Source organism: Colossoma macropomum, unplaced genomic scaffold (genome assembly GCF_904425465.1).
Source record: "Colossoma macropomum unplaced genomic scaffold, Colossoma_macropomum, whole genome shotgun sequence".
Classification (NCBI taxonomy): Eukaryota; Metazoa; Chordata; class Actinopteri; order Characiformes; family Serrasalmidae; genus Colossoma; species Colossoma macropomum.
The window spans coordinates 9063112-9084929 of NW_023494784.1; the positions used below are offsets into that span (position 1 = coordinate 9063112).

Consider the following 21818-nt stretch of genomic DNA (forward strand, 5'->3'; position numbering starts at 1 on the left):
CATCTATACAATAATGTAATAAAATGTTTTTTTTTAAGTCCGCCATGTAGAACTCTTTAAACTAAGAGTGGAACAGAGCTATGGGAGTTAACTTTAGGCTATTTAGGCCTGATGGGACTGTATGTATAAATCTCTCTGCCAGTCTATTATTATTATAGACCAGGGGTCAGTAACATGTGGCTCTTTTACTGTCCTGTCCTGTCTCCACAGCAGAATCAGATTTGTAGGTAAAAATAAAATAATCCTCCTTTACAGTAAAATAAAGCTCTGCTGATTTTAACAATAAATGGTCTTAAACTCTGGAGTTAATGTAGAACTGCTAATTCACCCTTTAACCCTGAAGATCAGCGCAGACTGCTGGTCACCATAGCAATGCAGACAACAATTTCACCTAGCTAGTAGATAACGAAACAGCAAAGAGAGAGATTTAAGATGAACATCAATAATTTGGAGTCGAGTGGGCTTATTTGGGTTTATAATCTCTCCAGCTGGTTTCCTGATACGTTTAATCTGCAATGAGAAACTGTCGAACGCTAAAAAGTCGCTGAGGTCAGTTTCTCATTCGCCAGCTTCTTGTTCGAATTGTCCCGTTCCACCTTAAATGGTGCAGCAGTTACATTCTGGGGACCATTTAAGGTGGAACGGGAAAATTTGAACAAGAAGCTGGCGAATGAGAAGCTACAGGTCTACAGGAGTCAGGCAGTAATCTAATTTCTGCTTTGCAACCAGCAAAGCAGAAATCATCTAGAAGATGAAGAATATGTAAATTTCTTCATTTTGTCAAGCATGTACTTGGTTTCAGCGTCGCTCCAAAAGTGTTTAGCTGCGTCTCGCGGCGACGCTTCTCGCTCATTTCAGGTACAGCAGTCTCTTCTCGCACATGCGCAGACTGAAAAATCCGAAAGAAATCAGAGTAAGAGTTCACATTCACTGAGGAATCTGATTACTGAGCTAAAATCCACCTCTCTTTATCAGATTTCTTTATCGGATTTCTAGATCTGAGTGTGCTGTTTACATGACCATTTAAATGATCAGATAACCGCAGAAATCCGATTATGATCGGATTATCGAGCGCATGTAAATGCACGCATTGTAGGACAGTGGAATGAATTTAGCCAGTCACAGGTCTCACCACTTCAGGGAACACGGCTCTATATCATTTTTCCCACTGTCGCACAATGTTGCCCAATAAACACATTTATTTTTTAATGTTTTTTATTTAATAATCAGGTCCGAAAACATAAATCAAGGACCATTTTATGGAAAAAAGGTGAGTTGATTTTTTAATTGCTCTCATAATGCGCGCGGTAGAGAATTAATTGCTGCAGTAGTTGTTATTAAAGCGCCTGAGGCAGAAAGTAACTGCTGCACCATTTAAGGTGGAACGGGAAAATTCGAACAGGAAGCTGGCGAATAAGAAGCTGACTTCAGCGTCGTTGTTTATGAGTATTAAGTCATAATTATAATAAACTTTACTAATACTATACACGCTGTTTGTGTTTGTTACTGCTGTACTGTCCCTGCTGCTCTTAACTCATCCAGACTTCGAGCTGCGTCACAGAAATAACCAAAACGCGTTTACACTTCTGTCGTTTGTCTCTTCCGGGCACCCGTAGCGCCACTCGTGGTAGAAGGAAGCGAACATGGCGGCGGCGGAATCCGGAGAGAAAGAAGCGGCGGAGAGTTTAAACCGCAGCCCAGAGCAGGTGAGGGGGGCCCGGGGGGAAGAGCGAACAGTCACGGCCGTAAGAGCCGCTAACCGGAGCGGAGAGGCGGAGAACGGAGGGGAAAAACAGCGGTTACGGTGGGAGAGTGGCCTGCGCGCGCACACGGGGGCGCGCGCGGGATTATTTATAACGTTGTTTATTAATATCGCCGATTAACGGGGGTCAATGCGGTAACGGACACTGTCTCGGTCATAGTCCAGCTTTGAGACCCGTTCAGCGGCGCAGTGGCCCCTTAAAGTCGGTTAATCTGAGTAGTTCTTACAGCTGCGGGGCATGTTAGCTTTAGCATTTAGCTGCACGCTCACTCAGCTGTGTTTGGAAACTTTGTTCAGGTGATTGGAGTGAGATGTTCAGGTGACTGGAGTGAGGCTGGAGTGAGATGTTCAGGTGACGAGTGAGGCTGGAGTGAGATGTTCAGGTGACTGGAGAGAGACTGGAGTGAGATGTTCAGATGATTGAAGTGAGGCTGGAGTGAGATTTTTAGGTGATTGGAGTGAGACTGGAGTGAGATTTTTAGGTGATTGAAGTGAGATTCTCCGGTGACTGGTGTATTGACGTTATCAAGTGATTGGAGTGAGATTTTTAGGTGACTGGTGTATTAATGTTTTCAATTGATTGGAGTGAGATTTTTAGGTGATTGAAGTGAGACTGGAGTGAAATTCTCTGGTGACTGGTGTATTGACGTTATCAAGTTATTGGAGTGAGATTTTTAGGTGACTGGTGTATTGATGTTTTCAGTTGATTGGAGTGAGATTTTTAGGTGACTGGTGTATTGATGTTTTCAGTTGATTGGAGTGAGATTTTTCAGGTGACTCGTGGGACTGGACTGAGGTTTTCAGGTGATTGGAGTGACGCTGAAGTGAGGTTTCCAGGTGATAAATGAGATTATAGTGAGATTTTCAGGTGATTGGAGTGATCGTTTCTGGTGCCTGTCCCCTTTTATGTTTTTAAAAAGAACAGCACTGATTTTTCAATGTCTGCATAGCTAAATCATTGAGATGTAAAGTGTGTCATTCAGAGCTCTGTTCTAGAGAAGCTTGCCAAGTCACAATAGTTCACAGTGGTGGTGATGGGAACCAGACGTCTGACGAGTTTAATGCCTCTAAAAGCTCCCTCACAGACAGTTATTACATGAAATGGTTCTGAATAACATTTATTTATGATATTTTTGAGATTTTGACCTAAAACATATATATTTTAAATTTTGTCATGGCGGAGGGATGCATGCATGCGTTGTGGGACAAAATAGTGCCCATACAAAACTTATTCTTTCAGATTTTCCGCTATTTTGCCATCATCAGCATTTCATATAAATACTCAGAAGACTCGTGTAGGTTCACTGGTGGTTTTGGATAGAAAATAAAATGACTATATTAGACTTTTTATAATTAAATGTGGTGTATTTTTGCTATATTGTGAACCAGTTTGGTGTAGAAAAGAAATGAACAGTCGAACAGTGTAAAGTAGGTTAATAACACCAAGCAAATATAATACATAGTTTTACTCACAATTTATTTTTGCTATGATTGTGTTCACAAATCCTTGTGAAATAGGCCAAAACCGATAGATGCCAGCCGGCTAATGAACTGCAGCATCCATTTCACGTCTTCTGTGTTTTGTTTGCTTCACCATTTTTGGCCGAAACTTTGGGCTTTTTTTCTTTCCACCGTTTTCAGCCGCAGCTTTTCAGTGACTGAAATTTTGACATGTTCCTAATAGACACAATAACTTTTTAATTAGGGGTTGACCGATTATCGGCCCGACCGATAATCAGAGCTGATTTTTCCCATTTTTCCGATTATCAGAGTCAGCATATCGCTGTTGTCGGAGCAAAACCTCGTATTTCCAAAATTACAACTTTGCAGCAGAAGGAAAAACATACTTTACTTTTAATGTAAGTCAATGGAACCAGACTTTTTTCCAAGTCATTTTGGGACGTTTCTGTTGGTCCAAACATCATGAAATTCACACACAATGTAAAGGACAACAGGTATTTTCAAATTATGTCAAAAACTGAAAAACAACAAAAATGGAGATACGAGTTTTTTGTTGTTCCGACAGCAGTGATATGAATTTGCTTTGCACCTCTTGTCGTTTATGTGCATATCTGATGCAACCACAATCAACAAAACACGCTTCGGTGTTCTGGCCCAGTGTCCCGTCGACAGCGTTGCTGGGTTGCCTGTTTCGCTCCCACAGCGAGAGGAAAAGGTAAAAACGTTATGGTTGAATCTAGTCATGTAATTTCACTCACTCTAGCCAAATACACGTGACTCGTACATTCAGCTTGAACACTGCCTGAAACCCCACATTCGTTTGGTGAGAGTGAGGTTTGCGTGTGTGGGAGCAGACACTTCTTTGCAACTAGATTTTCTCTGCAAGTCTAGGTTTTCTCGTTTACATCCATACAGTAAGGCTCCGCTCCTGCTGTGTGCTGTTTCAACACTGTCAGTGACTCATATGTGTTTGTTTAATATAAACATTATGTAAATGTAATATCTGTATGCATTTTTCACGTTTTTTTGGGCTCCTTTTTTGAGCTCTATTTGTCTTACAAACGTCACTGGCTATCAAACTTCGAGAGCTATTTAGGTTCTTTTTTGTCTGTTTATTTTTCTAACGATACCTTTTTCAAGTTTAAGTTACTGTTCTGCAGCCTTTACTGTCTAAAGCTCACAGCACGTTATTTGTATAATATCCTAATATTCGTTTAATGTCAGTTATGAGGTGCAGGTTTGTAAATTTCAAATTAGTAGCCTAAATTTATCGATATTGTTGATTACTAATAATCGATCTCAGTATCGGCCAAAAACATATCAGTCAACCCCTATTTTTTAATACCAACTTCATCAAAAATACAATCAAATTTTATGATGTGTAATATATTTAGAGAATATCATGATGGTTATTATTTCCCAGCTCTTAGTAGGTTATTGCAAAACGTAAAATAGTGTTAAATATTGAGCAGGAGCTCATGTTGAGTCATTTCTGTGCTGAATCGTTTGCATTCGGGCGTCTAGCGTAAGTGATTTGACTTTCAGTTGAAAAATGCTCCAGTTTTCGAAGCTGAAGAGTGATATCAGCCCTGCGCGATGCTGTGGATCCAGCAGATAGTGCCCTCTGCAGAGCTGAAGCCAAAGCCGGGCACTTTCTCTCAGGCTCAGGGTAAAGTGCTTATGGGGCTTTTACTCAGTTCTTTATCCTGTTTTTTATAGCGTCGCCCCTTCAATGTTAATAATTCATCCCTCCAGCACCCTGGATGTTAAGCACCCAGCGTTTTCTCATTGTTCCTGCAGTGTAGATAACTTTTCTGTATCAGCTTGTCTGCCCAACAATGCGAGTGTCTCTGAAAAGGCCTCAGTTTCTCTCCTAGTCTGCAGAAATGCCTCTAGCTTTGGCTCAGCGGGCGCAGATAAGCTTAAGGGACGCTGCTCTCGCTCCCCAGAGGCCTTTCATTTTTGCGGAGGAAAGCAAACCCGTGGCTATTCTCTGACTCTTTTCCTCCTCCCATCCGTTTCCGAGCCTCATCCGTCTGCATCTCGCGCTCTGCCGGCACGCAGGCTCCTCCAGCAGAAGGGAAAAAAGCGCGTCTGCTGCCTCGGCAGGACTCCACACAAGCAGCAAATTGAGTTTTGATTGGAAATGAACCGCCGGCAGCTGTGATTGGCGTCCCTGTAGAAATCGGCCCGGGTCTTTTCCAAACTGAGGCGGATGCAGACGCTGGTTTTGCTGTTTGTTGTTTGACAGCGTGTCACTCCGGCTGGGGTTACGGTTCACTTCCAAGCAGCAGAACAGAACCTCATTGCTGAAATAAATAGCAGTGTTTTTTCTCTAAATCCCACCAACAGCACCCCACCAACAACGCCCCAGCCCCCACTCTGGACCTTAGCATTCCCTGGTAATTGCATTTGCCTACGTCCAATTTATTTATTTATTTATTTGTTTATTTATTTATTTACTGCAACAATCACTGCAGTTCTTGCCGAGGTAGCATGCCGACCATGATGTTGGGAACAACTAATCCATGTTCACATGCTATCCATATTAAAAATCAAGTTGTTTTCTGTGGTTACGGTGGCATTTTCATAATTCAGCTAACCCCTGGGACACTTTAGCTGTATAGAAAATACATTTTACTCAGTAGATCACAAGTAGCAGAGACAGTGGGGAATTCACTCCACTTGTATCCTTTCAAAGGCTCAGTTGTGGCTCATTGTTTTAACATTATGAATGTTGTTTTTATTATTATCATTATTTATATACTTTTTCTGATCCCTTTTCCTGTCCGTAGACAGGGAACTTGCCGACCTCTAGGCCCGTGCTAGCTCTTCTAGGGTGAATATCTAGTCGCTTTAGCTGGATTGTTTCTCTTTCTCTCTTTCAGTCTCTGTTGTAATGGCCAAGTTGGACGAGGACCGTCACGATTTCACAATCGCCGAATCACAATTATTTTAGCTGACTGCAGTTATTTTCCACACGTCTTTCATAATCATAATTTTAAGCCGCAACAAAAAACGCATTTTTTGAGACGTCATGGCTCTTAAAACAACAACGTTTCTGATTTCTGGTGTTCTGTAACGGCTTTAGATGGCAGCAGGAAATAATTAGTAATGCTTTTCTGTTTGAACTTGAACTCAGTTGGGAGCTACTAAATATTGACATCTAGGAAGAAAGATGGCTAATTAGCCACTGTGGCCACTTTATGATTATAATACATACAATTAAGGAAAAAAGATGATTAAGTTGTTACTTGCAATTGTGCCAGTTAATCATCAGCTAAGATTTCATGGCTGTGACAGGCCTAAGTTGGGCTTACATGATTTTGACGTTGTGGTTACATCAAGGCCACTAAAAAGAAAAAGACGGCTGGCCAGTCTAACATCCTAACAGGCTACAGCACCTCCAGCCGTGACCGTGGACAGAACTTTCTCTGAACGTTCAGCTGAGTGAAGCCCATTTTAAATGAAGTTGTATCCACACCGTTTCTGTCCCGCTCTGCATGCCGCTGTGTTAATCAGGGTGGGCTTTTATACCGGCTGTGCTCAGCAAGCGGAAATACACGCACAATGGCAGAGGGTATTTTGCCGTGTCACTTGAAGCACGTATGATGTACTCCGACAAAGTTTGTCGCTTGTGAATGGCTGATGTACAATCAAAACTGCAGCATCAACGTTCTGCTGTACTGGCTGTGACACACGGCTTCTTTAATGACCCAAGATTACCAACATGGCCTAATTTGTGCTGCTGTAGTTCAGATTCATCAGTATAACTTGGGTAGTAGTTTAGACAGAATTTAGCTGAGATAGCAGATTTATTTGTTCATTCATTCATTCATTTATTCATTTTTTAAATTGGAAACACTGTCCACTATATTGAAAACCACATGCTTTTCAGGTGTCGGTTCGTTTGAACTCTACTTTTACACAATGAATATAATCTTATTTAGTTATTGAAAGTAATAAATACGTTATGATGAAGCCGATTTGCTCCACTCACAAAGCTATAACATGCACTGCTTTTTAAACAGAAAAAAATGTTTTCTTAGGCTCAAATTTGAGCAAATAAGACAAATGTGATTATGATAATTATTTTAATTGCTTCACAGCCATAGTAATTATCCATAATGTGTGAATTATAGGACAGCGGTCACTACGGTGCAGGTGCTGTCCTTTCTGGACCTGTAATCGATAAACTATTGAGAATTATTTAATTTCGAGTGTTTCTATTTCAATGGGTGAACTTTTCTATTCTTTACCGTAACAGTTTAGTGGCCCAGGAAACTCTAACCAATCGTATGCATTGTAAATATCACACGTGACATTAATCAGCCTGTCAGATCTGTGCATTACGATGAGCACTGAGGCTCGAGTGAGTGACACCCACACGGGAGAGACGAGGCGAGAAAGTGAGTAAGGGGAAAGTTGATTTACTTGGTGTGCTCTAAAAACAGAGAACTGACAATAAGTATTGTTAATATGACTGAACTGTACTTTATTTGATTTGACAGTCAGTTGTCGACTATATAGATGTTGATATACCTACTAGGCTACTTCAGTAAACAGTATATGGCACTAAATCGTAATGCAAGTTAGACATGATGTTCCAGACCTTTGCTTGAAGAAATTTTCTCTAACTGGACCTTATTGAATGTTAATTAAACACCCCTGTTACAGGAATATAAATGATTTAAATTTTGTTTACTGTGTACATCCCGCTAGAAACCATATCATCTGTGTGCCAGACCACTTTCACTCAGGCTATTTCGTTCTTGTGGCACCAAGAACAAAGCAACATTTTGCCTTTATTTCTCTCTCTGTTTTTATGTTCATTTCAAAGATATCTTCATTTGAATTGAGTATTTTTCCCTCTCTTTTTCTGTCTCCCTTGCCTTACGTCTCTTTCCCTCTCACCTTTCCCTCTTTCATCTGTATCCCTTCTCTTTGTCCAGCGTTTGAGCCCAGGTGGGATGCGGAGTCCTGAGAAGAGCAGAAGCTCCAGCTCGTCGGAGGAAGGAGACAGTGATGGAGATCAGAAGAGGACTGAGGGTAAGACAGACTCTTACTACACCAGAAGCCAGTTTTTACTTCTCCTGGACATCTGTTCTGTGAGGCCATGCCAGCAGGATCTCTGCGTTTCTGTGTTCTGAGAGCCGTTTCATTTACAGCAGTGCGGAGAAGGTATTACATATTGTAAAAGTGTGATGCACGCTGGTCCTCATGGCAACAGAGATGCTACAGTCTCTTTACACTTGTTGCATTGGGGTTTCTGAAATAGAGTATTAGTGGCGTATACCAGGCTCCCAGTATTTCTTATCACCTAGCTCGTGTGCTAGGAGCTGTAATAGACCAGTCATAGGTCTGCAAGTAATGACTTAGGCCAGGGGTCGGCAACATGCAGCTCTACAGCAGGATTAAATTTTTTAGGTAAAAATAAAATAATCCTCCTTTTACAGTAAAATAAAGCTCTGCTGATCGTTCAACACAGTTTAACAATAAATGGTCTTAAACTCTGGAGTTAATGTAGAACTGCTAATTCACCCTTTAACCCTGAAGGTTGGTGTGCCAACTGCTGGTTACCATAGCAACGCCTAGCTAGTAGCTAACGAAACGGCAAAGAAAACTCTTTAGAGACGAATAGATTTATTTGCGTTTATAATCACTCCAGCTGGTTTCCTGATACGTTTAATCTGCAACGAGAAACTTACAAACACTGAAAAGTCACAAAGCTGAAATCGCCATCTCGTTCGCGGCTTCTTCGAATTTTACCGTTCCACCTTATATGGTGCCGCAGTTACGTTCTGGCGCCTCAGGCACCATTTAAGGTGGAACGGTAAAATTTGAACAAGAAGCTGGTGAATGAGAAGCGACTTCAGCCTCGTAAAAGTCAATCATTGAGAGACATTTTACAAGAAACTGTTTTACTTTTGCTGAAAAGTTTCCTACCAGAGGTGCAAGAAAAGCGGCTATAGCTGTTTATATTATATTTTTTGCCTATACTAGTACATCAGCGCATACTGAGACATCTTTACAGCCAAGATGGTAAAATAGACATAAAATGTTGTGGCTCCCAAGGTGGTTAGATTTTTGTTGAAAGGACAAAATGTCTCTTCTTAACATTTTGTTTGTGACCCCTGATTTAGGCTATAAATCACAGTCATTTTTCTAACGTTGCCTTAAATACTTTTTTTATGGCAAGCACATGGGATTTGTCGGGGTCCTCACAGCTGAGACCTACTTTTAATGTTTCCAGAGTCAGCAGCTTATATACGCACAAACAGAAACACGGTCATAAATGAGAGCAGACACGGTCACTGAGTGCCTAGAGGAGGAGCCCCAGTCTCCGTCTGCTCATCTGTCTGTATAATATGAAGTAGGTTTATCAGCACAATGAAACTATAGAACTGAGCTCACAGTGTGCTCAGTTTTCCTGGTGGTGTTATTGATCTTGCAGTAGATCAGTTTTACTAGAGGAGATTCTGTAATGAGATTCGTCATTTCATACTGGATAAAGTGTGTTTGTCATTTCCCCAGTTTGCTCCAGAATTGCTGCTGTCAGACTGCAGATTCATACTGGATTAAAATCGCTCCACAATTATTACCGTCAGACTGTAAAACTACACACTGCAGATTCATACTGGATTAAAATCACTCCACAATTATTACTGTCAGACTGTAAAACTACACACACTGCAGATTCATACTGGATTAAAATCGCTCCACAATTATTACCGTCAGACTGTAAAACTACACACACTGCAGATTCATACTGGATTAAAATCGCTCCACAATTATTACTGTCAGACTGTAAAACTACACACACTGCAGATTCATACTGGATTAAAATCGCTCCACAATTATTACCGTCAGACTGTAAAACTACACACACTGCAGATTCATACTGGATTAAAATCGCTCCACAATTATTACTGTCAGACTGTAAAACTACACACACTGCAGATTCATACTGGATTAAAATCACTCCACAATTATTACTGTCAGACTGTAAAACTACAAACACTGCAGATTCATACTGGATTAAAATCGCTCCACAATTATTACCGTCAGACTGTAAAACTACACACTGCAGATTCATACTGGATTAAAATCACTCCACAATTATTACTGTCAGACTGTAGAACTACACACTGCAGATTCATACTGGATTAAAATCACTCCACAATTATTACAGTCAGACTGTAAAACTACACACACTGCAGGTTCATACTGGATTAAAATCTATCAGTGCATCCCTAATATTACTGGTAAACATTGTTGTTGTTATTATTATTATTATTATTGTTGTTGTTGTTGTTGTTGTTGTTAATGTAGTTGTTGATAATATTATTGGTGCTTGGTGATGTAATCAAAAACTTTAAGTTCCATAGATCAGGTGCAGGTTCTGCAGGTCAGTTGTGCCCAAACCCGCAGTCCTGATTTCAGCTCAAGCCATTACCCGTTTCTCTTTAGTTGGACTGTCCGATGTGTGAAACCTGCTTGTGCTGACGCTTCTGTACTAGAAAGCCTGATGTTCAGACCTTCTGTCCTGTCTGCCTCCTCGGGAGACCCTAAAATCCAGAGCAGTATCGAGTATGTGACTGTAATGCTCCCCTTGGTGGTGGGCTGTCAGCGGTGGGCTGAGAGCAGCTGCTCTGTTCAGTTTATCTGATCAGCCTGTGACTGTTCGTCACACACAGCTCTACTTCAGTAGCCTCAGTCACCGTGTCGCTCCGTGTTATTGTCCAGATAATTCTTTCAATCATCTCTTTTGCTCAGCTGCTGCAAATCCACCAGAATCTGCGACCCGGCTGACGGTGGCGTCAAACCCTCGTCCCCCCGGACACTCGGCCAAGGACACCTACGCGTTTCACTTCACTGTGCTCTCTACAACTGAGCGCAAACATATTTTTACACTGCACTGAGTATCTTTTTAGAGCTCCGGCCAAATTAAAGCATTATTTCAGAGGAAAAAAATGCTTTCTTTGAAAAAATCTGAAATTTGCTTTTTAGTTTCTGCACTACAGCTACAGAGCTAATGTGGCTACGAAGTAGAGGGGCACTGATCAGGAGCTTTAATAGCAGATTCCAATTTCTTTACAGCTAAATTGGCCTATGATCGTTTTTTTAAAGCTGGTTTTTATTCATTTTTTTTTTCTTTTTTAAACTGACACACTTGGTGTGAGGTTAGTAAACACATGAAGCACTATTATACTTTTTTATCAGCCAAAATAATAAAATTAATTAAGAAAGAAAATCAGCAGCCCATTTAAATAACACATGCTACATCGAAAGTAAGAGGTAGTGGGCTATTTAGCACAATTAGCCAAGCACAGTTCTGCTACAGGGTTTTTCTTCAGGTGTAGCAGCAGCATTCGAATAGAGTTCACTTACACTTCATAAAACTAGGACACAAAACGGCCAAAGTAGAAGTAGTTAACTGATTTTCTTGCTTGGAGCAAAAATCTGCCGTTTCTGTGCTGCAGCCCTACTAACAAGTAATAGAAGCTAATATGACACCAATTGCTGTAATGCAAACTGTATGGCAAAATCATCACACTTGCTGTGAACTGCCTAAACTTTCAACCAGACAAAAGTATATTGCATAAATAAACAGTAGTAGTAGCCGTCTGAACAGCATCAGAGTGCTGTTATTGCTAATACTGCACTGTATCATTTGCACCACATCATTAATGTAGCTGTAAATTGTTTTTTATATTTAGCAGTGATGCACCGATTTGGGAATTTTGGGTCAATACTGATGCAGACATATAAAATGTGGAAAGAAGGTACACCTAGAATAACATTACAGAGAAATATAGTATCTATTTCTGTATGGTTAAAAATGCAGTACAGTGCATTAAATGCTGATATTTTAGTGCAGTAGCTCAGCTTCACCTACAGCTTCTGCTCTTTCTAAGTACAATAAATAGGTCATTAAATATTAATATGAAATATCGGTCAAATCTAAACATCTGGCCAGTGTTGTGTTTTTTTTTTTTTTGGGTGAATATCTGTAAATACTGATATATGATTCCCATGTCAGTGAGTGTGTTTACATGCACACAATAATCTGATCATAATTGGATTTCTGCAGTTATGTTAAGTGTCCTCTGATTTCTTAGATCTGAGTAAGGTCTAGAAATCCGATAAAGAGAGCTGGATTTTAGCTCAGTAATCAGATTTTTCAGTGCGTGTAAACTCTTACTCTGATTTCTTTCGGATTTCTCAGTCTGTGCATGTGCGAAAACAGACCGCGGTACCGGAAATAAGCGAGCAGCGTAGGCGCGAGACGCAGCAAAACACTTTTGGAGCGACACGGAAACCAAATACATGCTTGGATTTAAATATTCTTCATCTTCTAGGTGATGTATGTTCATATTTTCAGGTAAAGTGGCGCAACGTTTAGAAAAAAGCTGCAGTTTTGAGTTTTACGTTACGTTTACGTCACGTCATCTTCTGTGAGTTTATTGGCTGGTTGCAAAGCAGAAATCTGATTACTGTCTCATGTAAACCCAGAGTTTCACCTTATCTGTTTACTCAAGTGCATATAAACACGTTGATCGGATTACTGACAAAATCTGACTTTCTGTAGTTATCAGATTAAGTGTCTGTAAATGCACTCATTGTGCATCCCTAACATTTAGGATGGCTTTGGCTGGGAATTGGACAGTGATCTCATTGTGCCTGACAGTCTTTTGTCCATGTTTATAGATAACAGCAGATCAGAAACCGCTTAACCAGGTCTGTTAGAGATCATTGCTCATACAGTTTGCTCAGTGCTAACTGGTGTTGTGTAAGCTTCCTTTATTTGTCATGCAGTGTTATGTCTTGACTAATCGGCTACTTTTGGGCTGAAGGAAAAAAAATATTTCTAGTCAGACTGTTTCTTTGTGACTGTCGTGCTGATTTAAAACGTTCGGTAAATTTGTTTGCTCGAGGGCTTTTATTGTCATTTACAAAGCCATTTCAAAATCAAACAGTAACAGAGGTGCAATTACACCCACCGTCGTTAATGTTGAGTCAGTCTCTCAAACTGGGGTCTTTGAAAGCCCCACTGTGTAAATGTCAGTGTTTGGGTGGCCGTTTTTGTTAGCTTGGTTTTGTTGTCACGCTCTTATGAATGGAACGTGACTTTGAGATCCTCCGTCACAGCGAGCCTGTTTTTCTTCGGAGAAGTTATTTTGGGCGAAGCAGGAAGGCGTTATTGCGGCTTTCTTTTGTGGCTAATTGCACGTTTAGCAGCACTGAGAGGCGTTTTTGTTGTGTTTCTGCTGTTCTGCAGCTGCGACCTCGTCATCGCCAGGTTAGCAGAACAGAAAACAACGTAACGCTGCCAGACCCGCTCAGCTGTGCTGCGGAGAATCGCAGGTGTCGCGCCGACGGTGCTTTTCCTCACGCCGTTAAACGCTTTTCTCCAGGCTTTGAGCATTTCAGCAGCGTTTCACACCATATATGACTGATTCGGCTGCCAGAGGTTTCGCCACAGTGTCCGATTTGTGCATCCTGAAGCCACAGCAGCTGCGTCAGTGCAGCTGTAATGAACCCCAAACGTGTTTTACAATATTTTCCTTCCCTGTGCTTTTTAGAAATGTGATTTAATGCAGTTCCGTTGGTGATTTTTATTAACTCTGGCATGTCTTTGCCACAAAAATCATGGAAGCAAAAAACAGGCTTAAATAAAGGGTTTCAAGGTAAGAGATTCTGATAAACTGCTTGTGAACAGCCTGGAAACGCAGAGCTTTTCACAATATTGGCTATAATTGAGGATTTTTTAAATAACCTAAAGAGACCCTGGATAAAGCGGAAAATTAACCATCACTACTATCTTTTGTAAATGTGCCTACTTGAATGCCACAGCCGTGTCGCAGTAGTCGCTAGGGTGGGATTTTCTTTTTTTTTTTTTTTTAAAGACTAACGCCTAATTCACACATGCTACCTCTGCGTGACATGAGCGCTACAGCTCGAAAGTGATGGCCTAACTTTCTAAATTTTCATGTCTTCTGTTCTCAGATTTATGGTACAATTTCAATAAAAATCTAAAAAACAACCATAAAACTAAAAAATAACCATAAAACCATCAAGCTGTACTGGGAAAACTTGAAAAGAAAGCAGTGTCACCAAACTTTTGATGTGGCAGTGCATAAATAAAGGTTTAGATCAGTTCAGAACCGAAATGCCCTGGGTTTGTTTTGTTCATGTTCTGGTTGATTCCCAGTGGAGTCACAGGCCTTGTTGGGGACTCTGTGTGAAATGTACTCTTTGTAATTTTACTCTTTATCATTACTTCACAGCTTTTTGTGGCTCTGAGTACAGATTCAGCGGCCTCTTTCTGAGCGTTCCCCTCTGCTCCTCTGAGCGTCAGTGCAGCAGATTAGCTGTGAAGGTGCTTCAGGTGGAAACCTGTGTAACGCTTTCTTACTCAACTCAGAGTACGGAGTTAAATCACACCCAGATTGGATCACTGTCCCATATATCTGTGTAACTTGTATACAGGTGACCTTGTGCTGATGAAAAGCACTTGATAGGTGAAACATCATAACCCCTGCACCCCTCTGGAATTTTGTTAGTGCAAGACAAGATTCACTGTTAAGTGAGTTCATGACTTTAGCTTTAGGGTTGCCTGATGTAACTGGTCACTGAGAATTCGCTTCTGTTCTGAGTGGTATTTAAGTGAGGCACAGCTGTTTGCCAGTGCCGTGAACGTTGGGGGCCTGTTTCCCACCTAAATGCTGGGATTCCCACCTAAACCCAGAGCGTGCTTTATTTGTGTGGTGTATTTGGACATTAATTAATGATGCACCAAAATGAACATTCCTGGCTAACTGAAACTGAAGATACCACTGGCCGAAAAAAAGTTTTTTTTTTTTTTTTCTTTTTTAAATTTGCTGTTTTATTTATGCTTTTGAATAAGCAGACATCTTTAGTATTGATTAAATCTGCTTTCGATAGGCCAAAACTGAGCTGACAAAAACAGTAAAACAGTTTACATACAATCAGATTATTACTGTATGTAGCTACAGTATCTGCCGTGAAATCAAACGTCCTTGACAACAGAAACAGTGGATCATCCAGGGCAAGTATTTTCGGTATGCACGTTTGCACTGTTGTTTGATTTTATTTCGTTTTAAAAGCTGCTTGCCGGGACTTTCTGTTTCTGTTGTTTTTCTGTATTTTGTGTAGCGAGCGGATATATTCTTATGTTGTATCTCTTCTTGGTGCTCAACACGAACAGAGATTTTAGGTACTTTCCACTGCATGGTACCGGCTCGACTCGACTCACCTTTTGTGGTTTTCCATTAGGCAAAAGTTGGTACCTGGTACCCACTACTTTTTTTGGTACCATCTCTGTTGAGGTCCCAAGTGAGCTGAGCTGATACCAAAAGGTGGCATAAAAACTACGGACTACTGATTGGTCAGAGAGATTCGCTGAACACACATCGCTGCTATCTGAACAAAACCTTGTATCACCATTTTTGCCGTTTTTCAGTTTTTGACATAATTTGAAAATGCCTGTTGCTCTTTACATTGTATGTGAATTTCGTGAAGAATGGACCAACGGAAACGGCCCAAAATGGCTTGGAAAAACGTCTGGTTCCATTGACTTACATTAAAAGTTTAGTGTGTTTTTTCCTTCTCCTGTAAAGTTTCCATTTTGGAGATACGAGGTTTTGTTCCGGCAACAGTGATATGCTAACGTTAGCTACCAGGTAAGCGTGGCCTCTTTGAGCAACCAGAACAGTCTCATCGTCTGAACTCTGAAGTAGTTTTTTCCAAACTCTCCTTTTTTTGTCAGCAGTCTTTAGTCTTGCTGCTTTCAACCTCTTCTGAACAAAATTTGTCTCCTTCTCGTCTTGGCAGTTTCGTTTGGCGTCGCTATGGCAACCAGTTACACTGAGGGTACTACATCTGCTGAGGAAGGAGATGTAGGTGGTACTAAAAGCGAGTCGAGGCGAGCCGGTACCATGCAGTGGAAGAACGGCTTTTAAGTCGTTTGTCTGATGTTCCTTGTTCCATGTAGATGTTACGATAAAGGAAAAATTGTGTATTTATTTGCCAAACTATTCCTTTAAACTGGACCCTTTTATAGCTCACCCTCGATTTGTGTTTTTCAGAGAGAGGCGGTAGCCCTCCAGCAGAGAGAAGACGAGCTGAAGCTGAAGAAGCAGCTTCCAGAGAGGGAAGTCCAGAGAAAGAACCCAGACGAGCGTCCAGATCCAGCCATGAGTCCAGCGACTCGGACAGCGACAGCAGTGAGGAAGACAGCGATGACGGCATTGCACACAGGATGAAGAGCAGCGTCGCTCACATCAGGGTTAGTAGTGGCTCTAAATATCAAAATTGTTTTCTGTAATGATCAGACAGGGTGTTATTTTTCCTATTTTAATTTTGTTTTCCTGTTGAGGGCCACTTATAACACTTGCCTGCTTTTAAAATCCAAAAATGGTCATAATTCTCTTTTACAACCTCCTTTTATCCCTTATTATTAAACAGGCTCTTTTTATTACTGTGCCTTTAAGACTGATATAAATGGGCTCTGATCTGATTGGCTGCCCTGTATTGTGCCTCATTGAAAAAGCACTGAGAGCTGAAACACTCATAACTTAAGTGTGAGTGGGTGGAGCTAAACTGCTGTAGACTGAATAGGCATTTATATGTGTAAATGAGTTAGTTCTTGTAACGTCACAGAAACAATGAATGAAAAACATATGGTTTCCAAATATGAGTGAATAGTATGTTTTGAAACTTTAACAGTGTTTACATATTAGTTCAAAGTTCTTAAATTAAAAAAAAGAGAGGGAAATTTGGTTTTCTATTAAATGGGTCCTTATTAAAGGAAGGATGCACAAGGATAGCAGACTCATATCCGTATTGACACATAATTGCTTACAAATATAGACAGACATCAGACAGATGTTCAGATTAGACTGATGTTTGATGTGATGATGCATTTATTGAACTCCAGAAGAGCGGAAGGTTTAGGCAATGCTGAAATATCTCCATGTGATTTGTTTTACTACATTAGTAGTCCAACAGAAATAATGTTAAATTTCTCTGTGATGCTAATTCAGATAATGTAGTCCCAATTTCTTCATTTTTTAGATGTTTATATTCTCATCAGCAGACAAATAAACGTCAAATATTGAATATCAGCTTACCAGATTGGTACACCCCTTTTAAAAAGTCTTAATTTGTCTGATATTTCTTGCAAATGAAAGACCAAGTATTAAATTATCTTAATTTCAGTTCTTATTTTAAATTTCACTTTTGCTTTTTTTTTTTTTTAACATATAAAGAATACATTAATATCCTGTAAACAATCTTCAGATGACACTGGGTTGCTTGGGCTTTCAATTAATGTTCCCTGCTGTTGTACAAGCATCAGTCTGAAAGTTCATACGTGCTTTTCAGCATTTGTTCTTTTTCATGTTTCACACTTGTTGTCCCAGATTTTATTTATTTATTTATTTATTTATTCCTTCCTTCCTTCCTTCCTTTTTGTTCCAGCGCGGCTCCCAGGATAACAGCGGCAGACCCAGACGAAGGAGTTCCTCCGCAGACAGGTAAGACCAGGGTTCAATGTGAACGGCTACCCGAATGCAGTCTCTGACATACGGTCCAGGAGATGGACCTGAAAGTTTTCACCGCAGTGCCTTTTCGAGTCTGATCAGGCTCATCTCATGGCTCTGCATAGCTGGAGGAACTACTTCCTTCTATTAACAGTTCACGCTCAGTTTGCCCATAACAGAATGTTACTCATCGATACCCCTTCATTTTGCTTTTCTGTAAAAGTAAATCTCCTGCTGTTCTGTGTGCTGTCTAGGGATGGAAGTGGAAGGTCCCGATCACGATCCCGCTCTCGCTCCAGATCCAGATCTCCACGGAATCGCTCAGACAGAGGACGCAGGTGAGGAAGATCACTTTCTCTTATTCAGCCTTACTCAGTCAGAGAACTCCACACCGCACTCCATTCCAGCTGGGATTGACTCCAGCCTTTATTTTCTTATCGTCGTCTTATTTATTGTTCTTTTAATTTAAAAGTTTTTTTTTTTACCCTCAGTCAAGATTTTAACCTGATTTTAGACACTCCTACCTTGTTGGTCCACCTTGTAGATGTACAGTCAGAGACGATAGCTCATCTGCTGCTGCACAGTTTGTGTTGGTCATCCTCTAGTCCTTCATCAGTGGTCACAGGACGCTGCCCACAGGACGCTGCTGACTGGATATTTTTGGTTGGTGGACTATTCTCGGTCCAGCAGTGACACTGAGGTGTTTAAAAACTCCAGCAGCACTGCTGTGTCTGATCCACTCAGACCAGCGCAACACACACTAACACACCACCACCATGTCAGTGTTACTGCAGTGCTGAGAATGATCCACCACCCAAATAGCACCTGCTCTGTGAGGGTCCATGGGGGTCCTGACCACTGAAGAACAGGGTAAAAGGGGGCTAACAAAGTATCAGAGAAACAGATGGACTGCAGTCTGTAACTGTAGAACTACAAAGTGCACCTATATAGTAAGTGGAGCTGATAAAATGGACAATGAGCGTAGAAACAAGGAGGTGGTCAGAATGTTATGCCTGATTGGTGTGTATGTATAATGCATTGTTAAGACTTTTGTTGTTGCCAGAAATGACTGTGATAGTAAGAGATAAATCTATTCTACTATTATACTGATCCGCCTCCTCTCTCTTTTCTCTCCTCCGGTCAGGTCTCGGGATCGTGATCGAGATCGTGCTGAGCGGCGTTACAGTCGGGAGCGGGATCGAGCTGAGCACAGGTCCAGTCGAGATCGGCTCCGGAGGGGCAGGTCAGCCTCCCCACCAGAAACAGAGAAGCCCCCCGGTGAGGAGCCTCCAGTGAAGAGGAAGAAGGAGGAGCTGGACCCCATCCTGACCCGCACCGGAGGAGCCTACATCCCCCCTGCCAAACTGCGCATGATGCAGGCTCAGATCACTGACAAGAGCAGGTCAGTCTCACATACTGACAAGAGAAAAAATGATAGATTAGTGAAAAAAACAAATTTATACACTTTTCCCATCAACCTAAACACAGTCGTTCAGCCAGAGTCTGTGGTGACTGAAAAGGATTTTGGATGACAGACTTCTTGCTCGTTAGCTGCATTAGCCTCATAGCTCCAGCACAAATGTCAGACAGCTGACAGGGGGAAAAGGAAGCATTAAAATAAGAGGAAAATTATATACATTAGATTTTTTCTGTAAACAGCCCCATTTCGGAGTAGAGCAGAGCCCAGAGATTTTTCAGTGAGTAGTTTATTGAGATGCTACTAGAAAAATAGTTTTACTTCAGTTATTACATCAAAGGAACAGTACTTTTTACACGAGTGGGATTTTATATACCATTTTCTGTCTTTTGAAGAATTTTTAAAGAGATTCAAGATTGGTTTATTGTCATTGAATTGAGAATACAGGGTATTCAAAAGTGCAGTAGAGTTCTTATGCTACAGCTGCATGATCCTATAAATAAAAATACACATAGAGCTAGAGGTACACGGGGGGCAATAAGGAAGGGAGATATTGGACATACCATACAAATACACCAGATAAGTAACAAAGAATAAAGAAGTGGCACCAAACAGTACAGGTGACAGGCAGAAAGGAATAACAGTGTGTTGTGAATATACAGTGTAGCAACGTGTAATGCAGAAATAACACAGTGTAAGAGACCACATGTGGGGTAATACAGAATACAGTAAACTATTGAATAATACAGTTTAATGCTGCAGCTCATACAACTCACTAGAATATGATACATTATACAACAGTTAGGTCCGGCCACGCAAGCTGAGAAGCGTTCTAGCCGTGCTGTTATTTCACCGTAACAGCAAAGTTTTTCACAAACACTGTATCACTAAGCAACGACTTTGACAGCTGTAGGAGACGCCGAAGCCCTTTGAACGTTTTTACTTCTTACTTTGCCACAAACAGAAAACGGACACTTTTAAGATCACATTTGACCGACAGCCGATTTGGTCAGACTCTGAAGATGAGACTACACTAAATTCCCAAACTGTCAGTTGGTCTGTGTGGAGCTGGAGAACAAACTGCCGGCTGTGAACTGCGAACATTAAAACATATTAAACGCTGCGTTCACGACCCAGTTTATTTATTCCCTACTTTATTTGTTTAACTGTTGTATAAAAGCAATAGAACACTCAAGGTCCTGTGTTATCGCGAAATAACATCTCAGCTGTGATTTGGTTGCAGCAGATCATCACAGCCGTGATGTTATTTCGCGGTTACACACTCCCTCTGGTGTTTTATTGCTTAAATATATACATGAGATTTACTACGATTTACTGTCTAGATCAGGGATCGGCAACCCAAATGTTAGGAAGAGCCATTTTATCCATTCAGCAAAAATCAAACCACCTTGGGAGCCACAACATTTTATGTCCATTTTACCATCTTGGCTGTAAATATGTCCCAGTATGTGCTGATGTTCTAGTGTATAGGATAAAAAATATAAAATAAACGAAAATGCAGACTTCGTGAAAATGCAGCCGCTTCTTACATCATCTTGTTCTGATTTCCCCGTTCCACCTTAAATGGTGGCTGAGGCGCCAGAATGTAACAGCTGCACCATTTAAGGAAAATTCGAACAAGAAGCCTCGTGACTTTTTAGTGTTTAACTAGTGATTTAGTACGAAGCCCCTCTGGTGACATCCTGTATAAATAAAAATAATGCGTGGCCACAACTTAGTAAGGCATGGGAACAAGATCCTAATGCTTGGCCACGACTTACTCAAGCGTGGGAATGATATCCTAAAGTGTGGCCGTGGCTTTATAAGGCATGATCTTGTTTGCACGCCTTACTAAGTCGTGGCCATGCAGTAGCATCTCACATGTTAATAAGTTGTGGCCACGCATTATTGTTATTTATATGGGATGTCACCAGCAGGGGTCCGTAATTTAGCTAGGTGAGATTGTCTGTGTTGCTATGGTGACCAGCAGTCTGCGCTGATCTTCAGGGTTAAAGGGTGAATTAGCAGTTCTACATTAACTCCAGAGTTTAAGACCATTTATTGTTAAACTGTGTTGAACGATCAGCAGAGCTTTATTTTACTGTAAAGGAGGATTATTTTATTTTTACCTACTAATCTGATTCTGCTGTGGAGCCACAACAGGACAGGAAAAGACTGTCGTGTTGCCGACCGCTGAAAAGGTACATTTACTAAGCAGAGATTCGCTGTTTCACCAGCTTGTTCTTATGTCAAAAATCACTGATGAGAACCAACAGTCACTATTCTGACGATTCTGTCTCAATGACTCAATGAATTAGGCCTAAATTTAGGTTGGATTTTGTTTAATATATTTTGGGACATTGTTCAGAAATCACTGACTTTTCCACTCTATAAATAAAAAAAAAAACAGGCGTGTCCTTTAATACGTTACGTCATCGATGTGGTGAAAGGATAATACAGAAGTGTCTTATCTAGGTTAAATTCAATCGGTGTGACTTTCGGGTGACTATCGAGGGCCGTTCCAGAGGAGAGGGATGAAAATAGATTGTCATATATAGCCAGCAGCGAAGGTATATTTAGGAATTCAATGAAGGTGTTGATTCAGTTCCCC

At 40.9% G+C, this 21818-nt stretch overlaps 1 protein-coding gene across 3 annotated transcripts in view; it reads left to right on the forward strand.

Moving 5' to 3' along the window:
- Positions 1 to 1597: 1597 nt before the first annotated feature.
- cwc22 (CWC22 spliceosome associated protein homolog) overlaps positions 1598 to 21818 on the forward strand; it is a 74126-nt gene continuing 53905 nt past the window's right edge. For all 3 annotated transcript variants that reach the window (XM_036577336.1, XM_036577353.1, XM_036577344.1), the window contains exons 1-6: positions 1598 to 1706; positions 8176 to 8272; positions 16336 to 16535; positions 17729 to 17784; positions 18045 to 18128; positions 18935 to 19192. In XM_036577336.1, the coding sequence (XP_036433229.1) occupies positions 1644 to 1706; positions 8176 to 8272; positions 16336 to 16535; positions 17729 to 17784; positions 18045 to 18128; positions 18935 to 19192 (758 nt within the window). In that variant the 5' untranslated portion in view covers positions 1598 to 1643. The remainder of the gene's footprint in view (positions 1707 to 8175; positions 8273 to 16335; positions 16536 to 17728; positions 17785 to 18044; positions 18129 to 18934; positions 19193 to 21818) is intronic.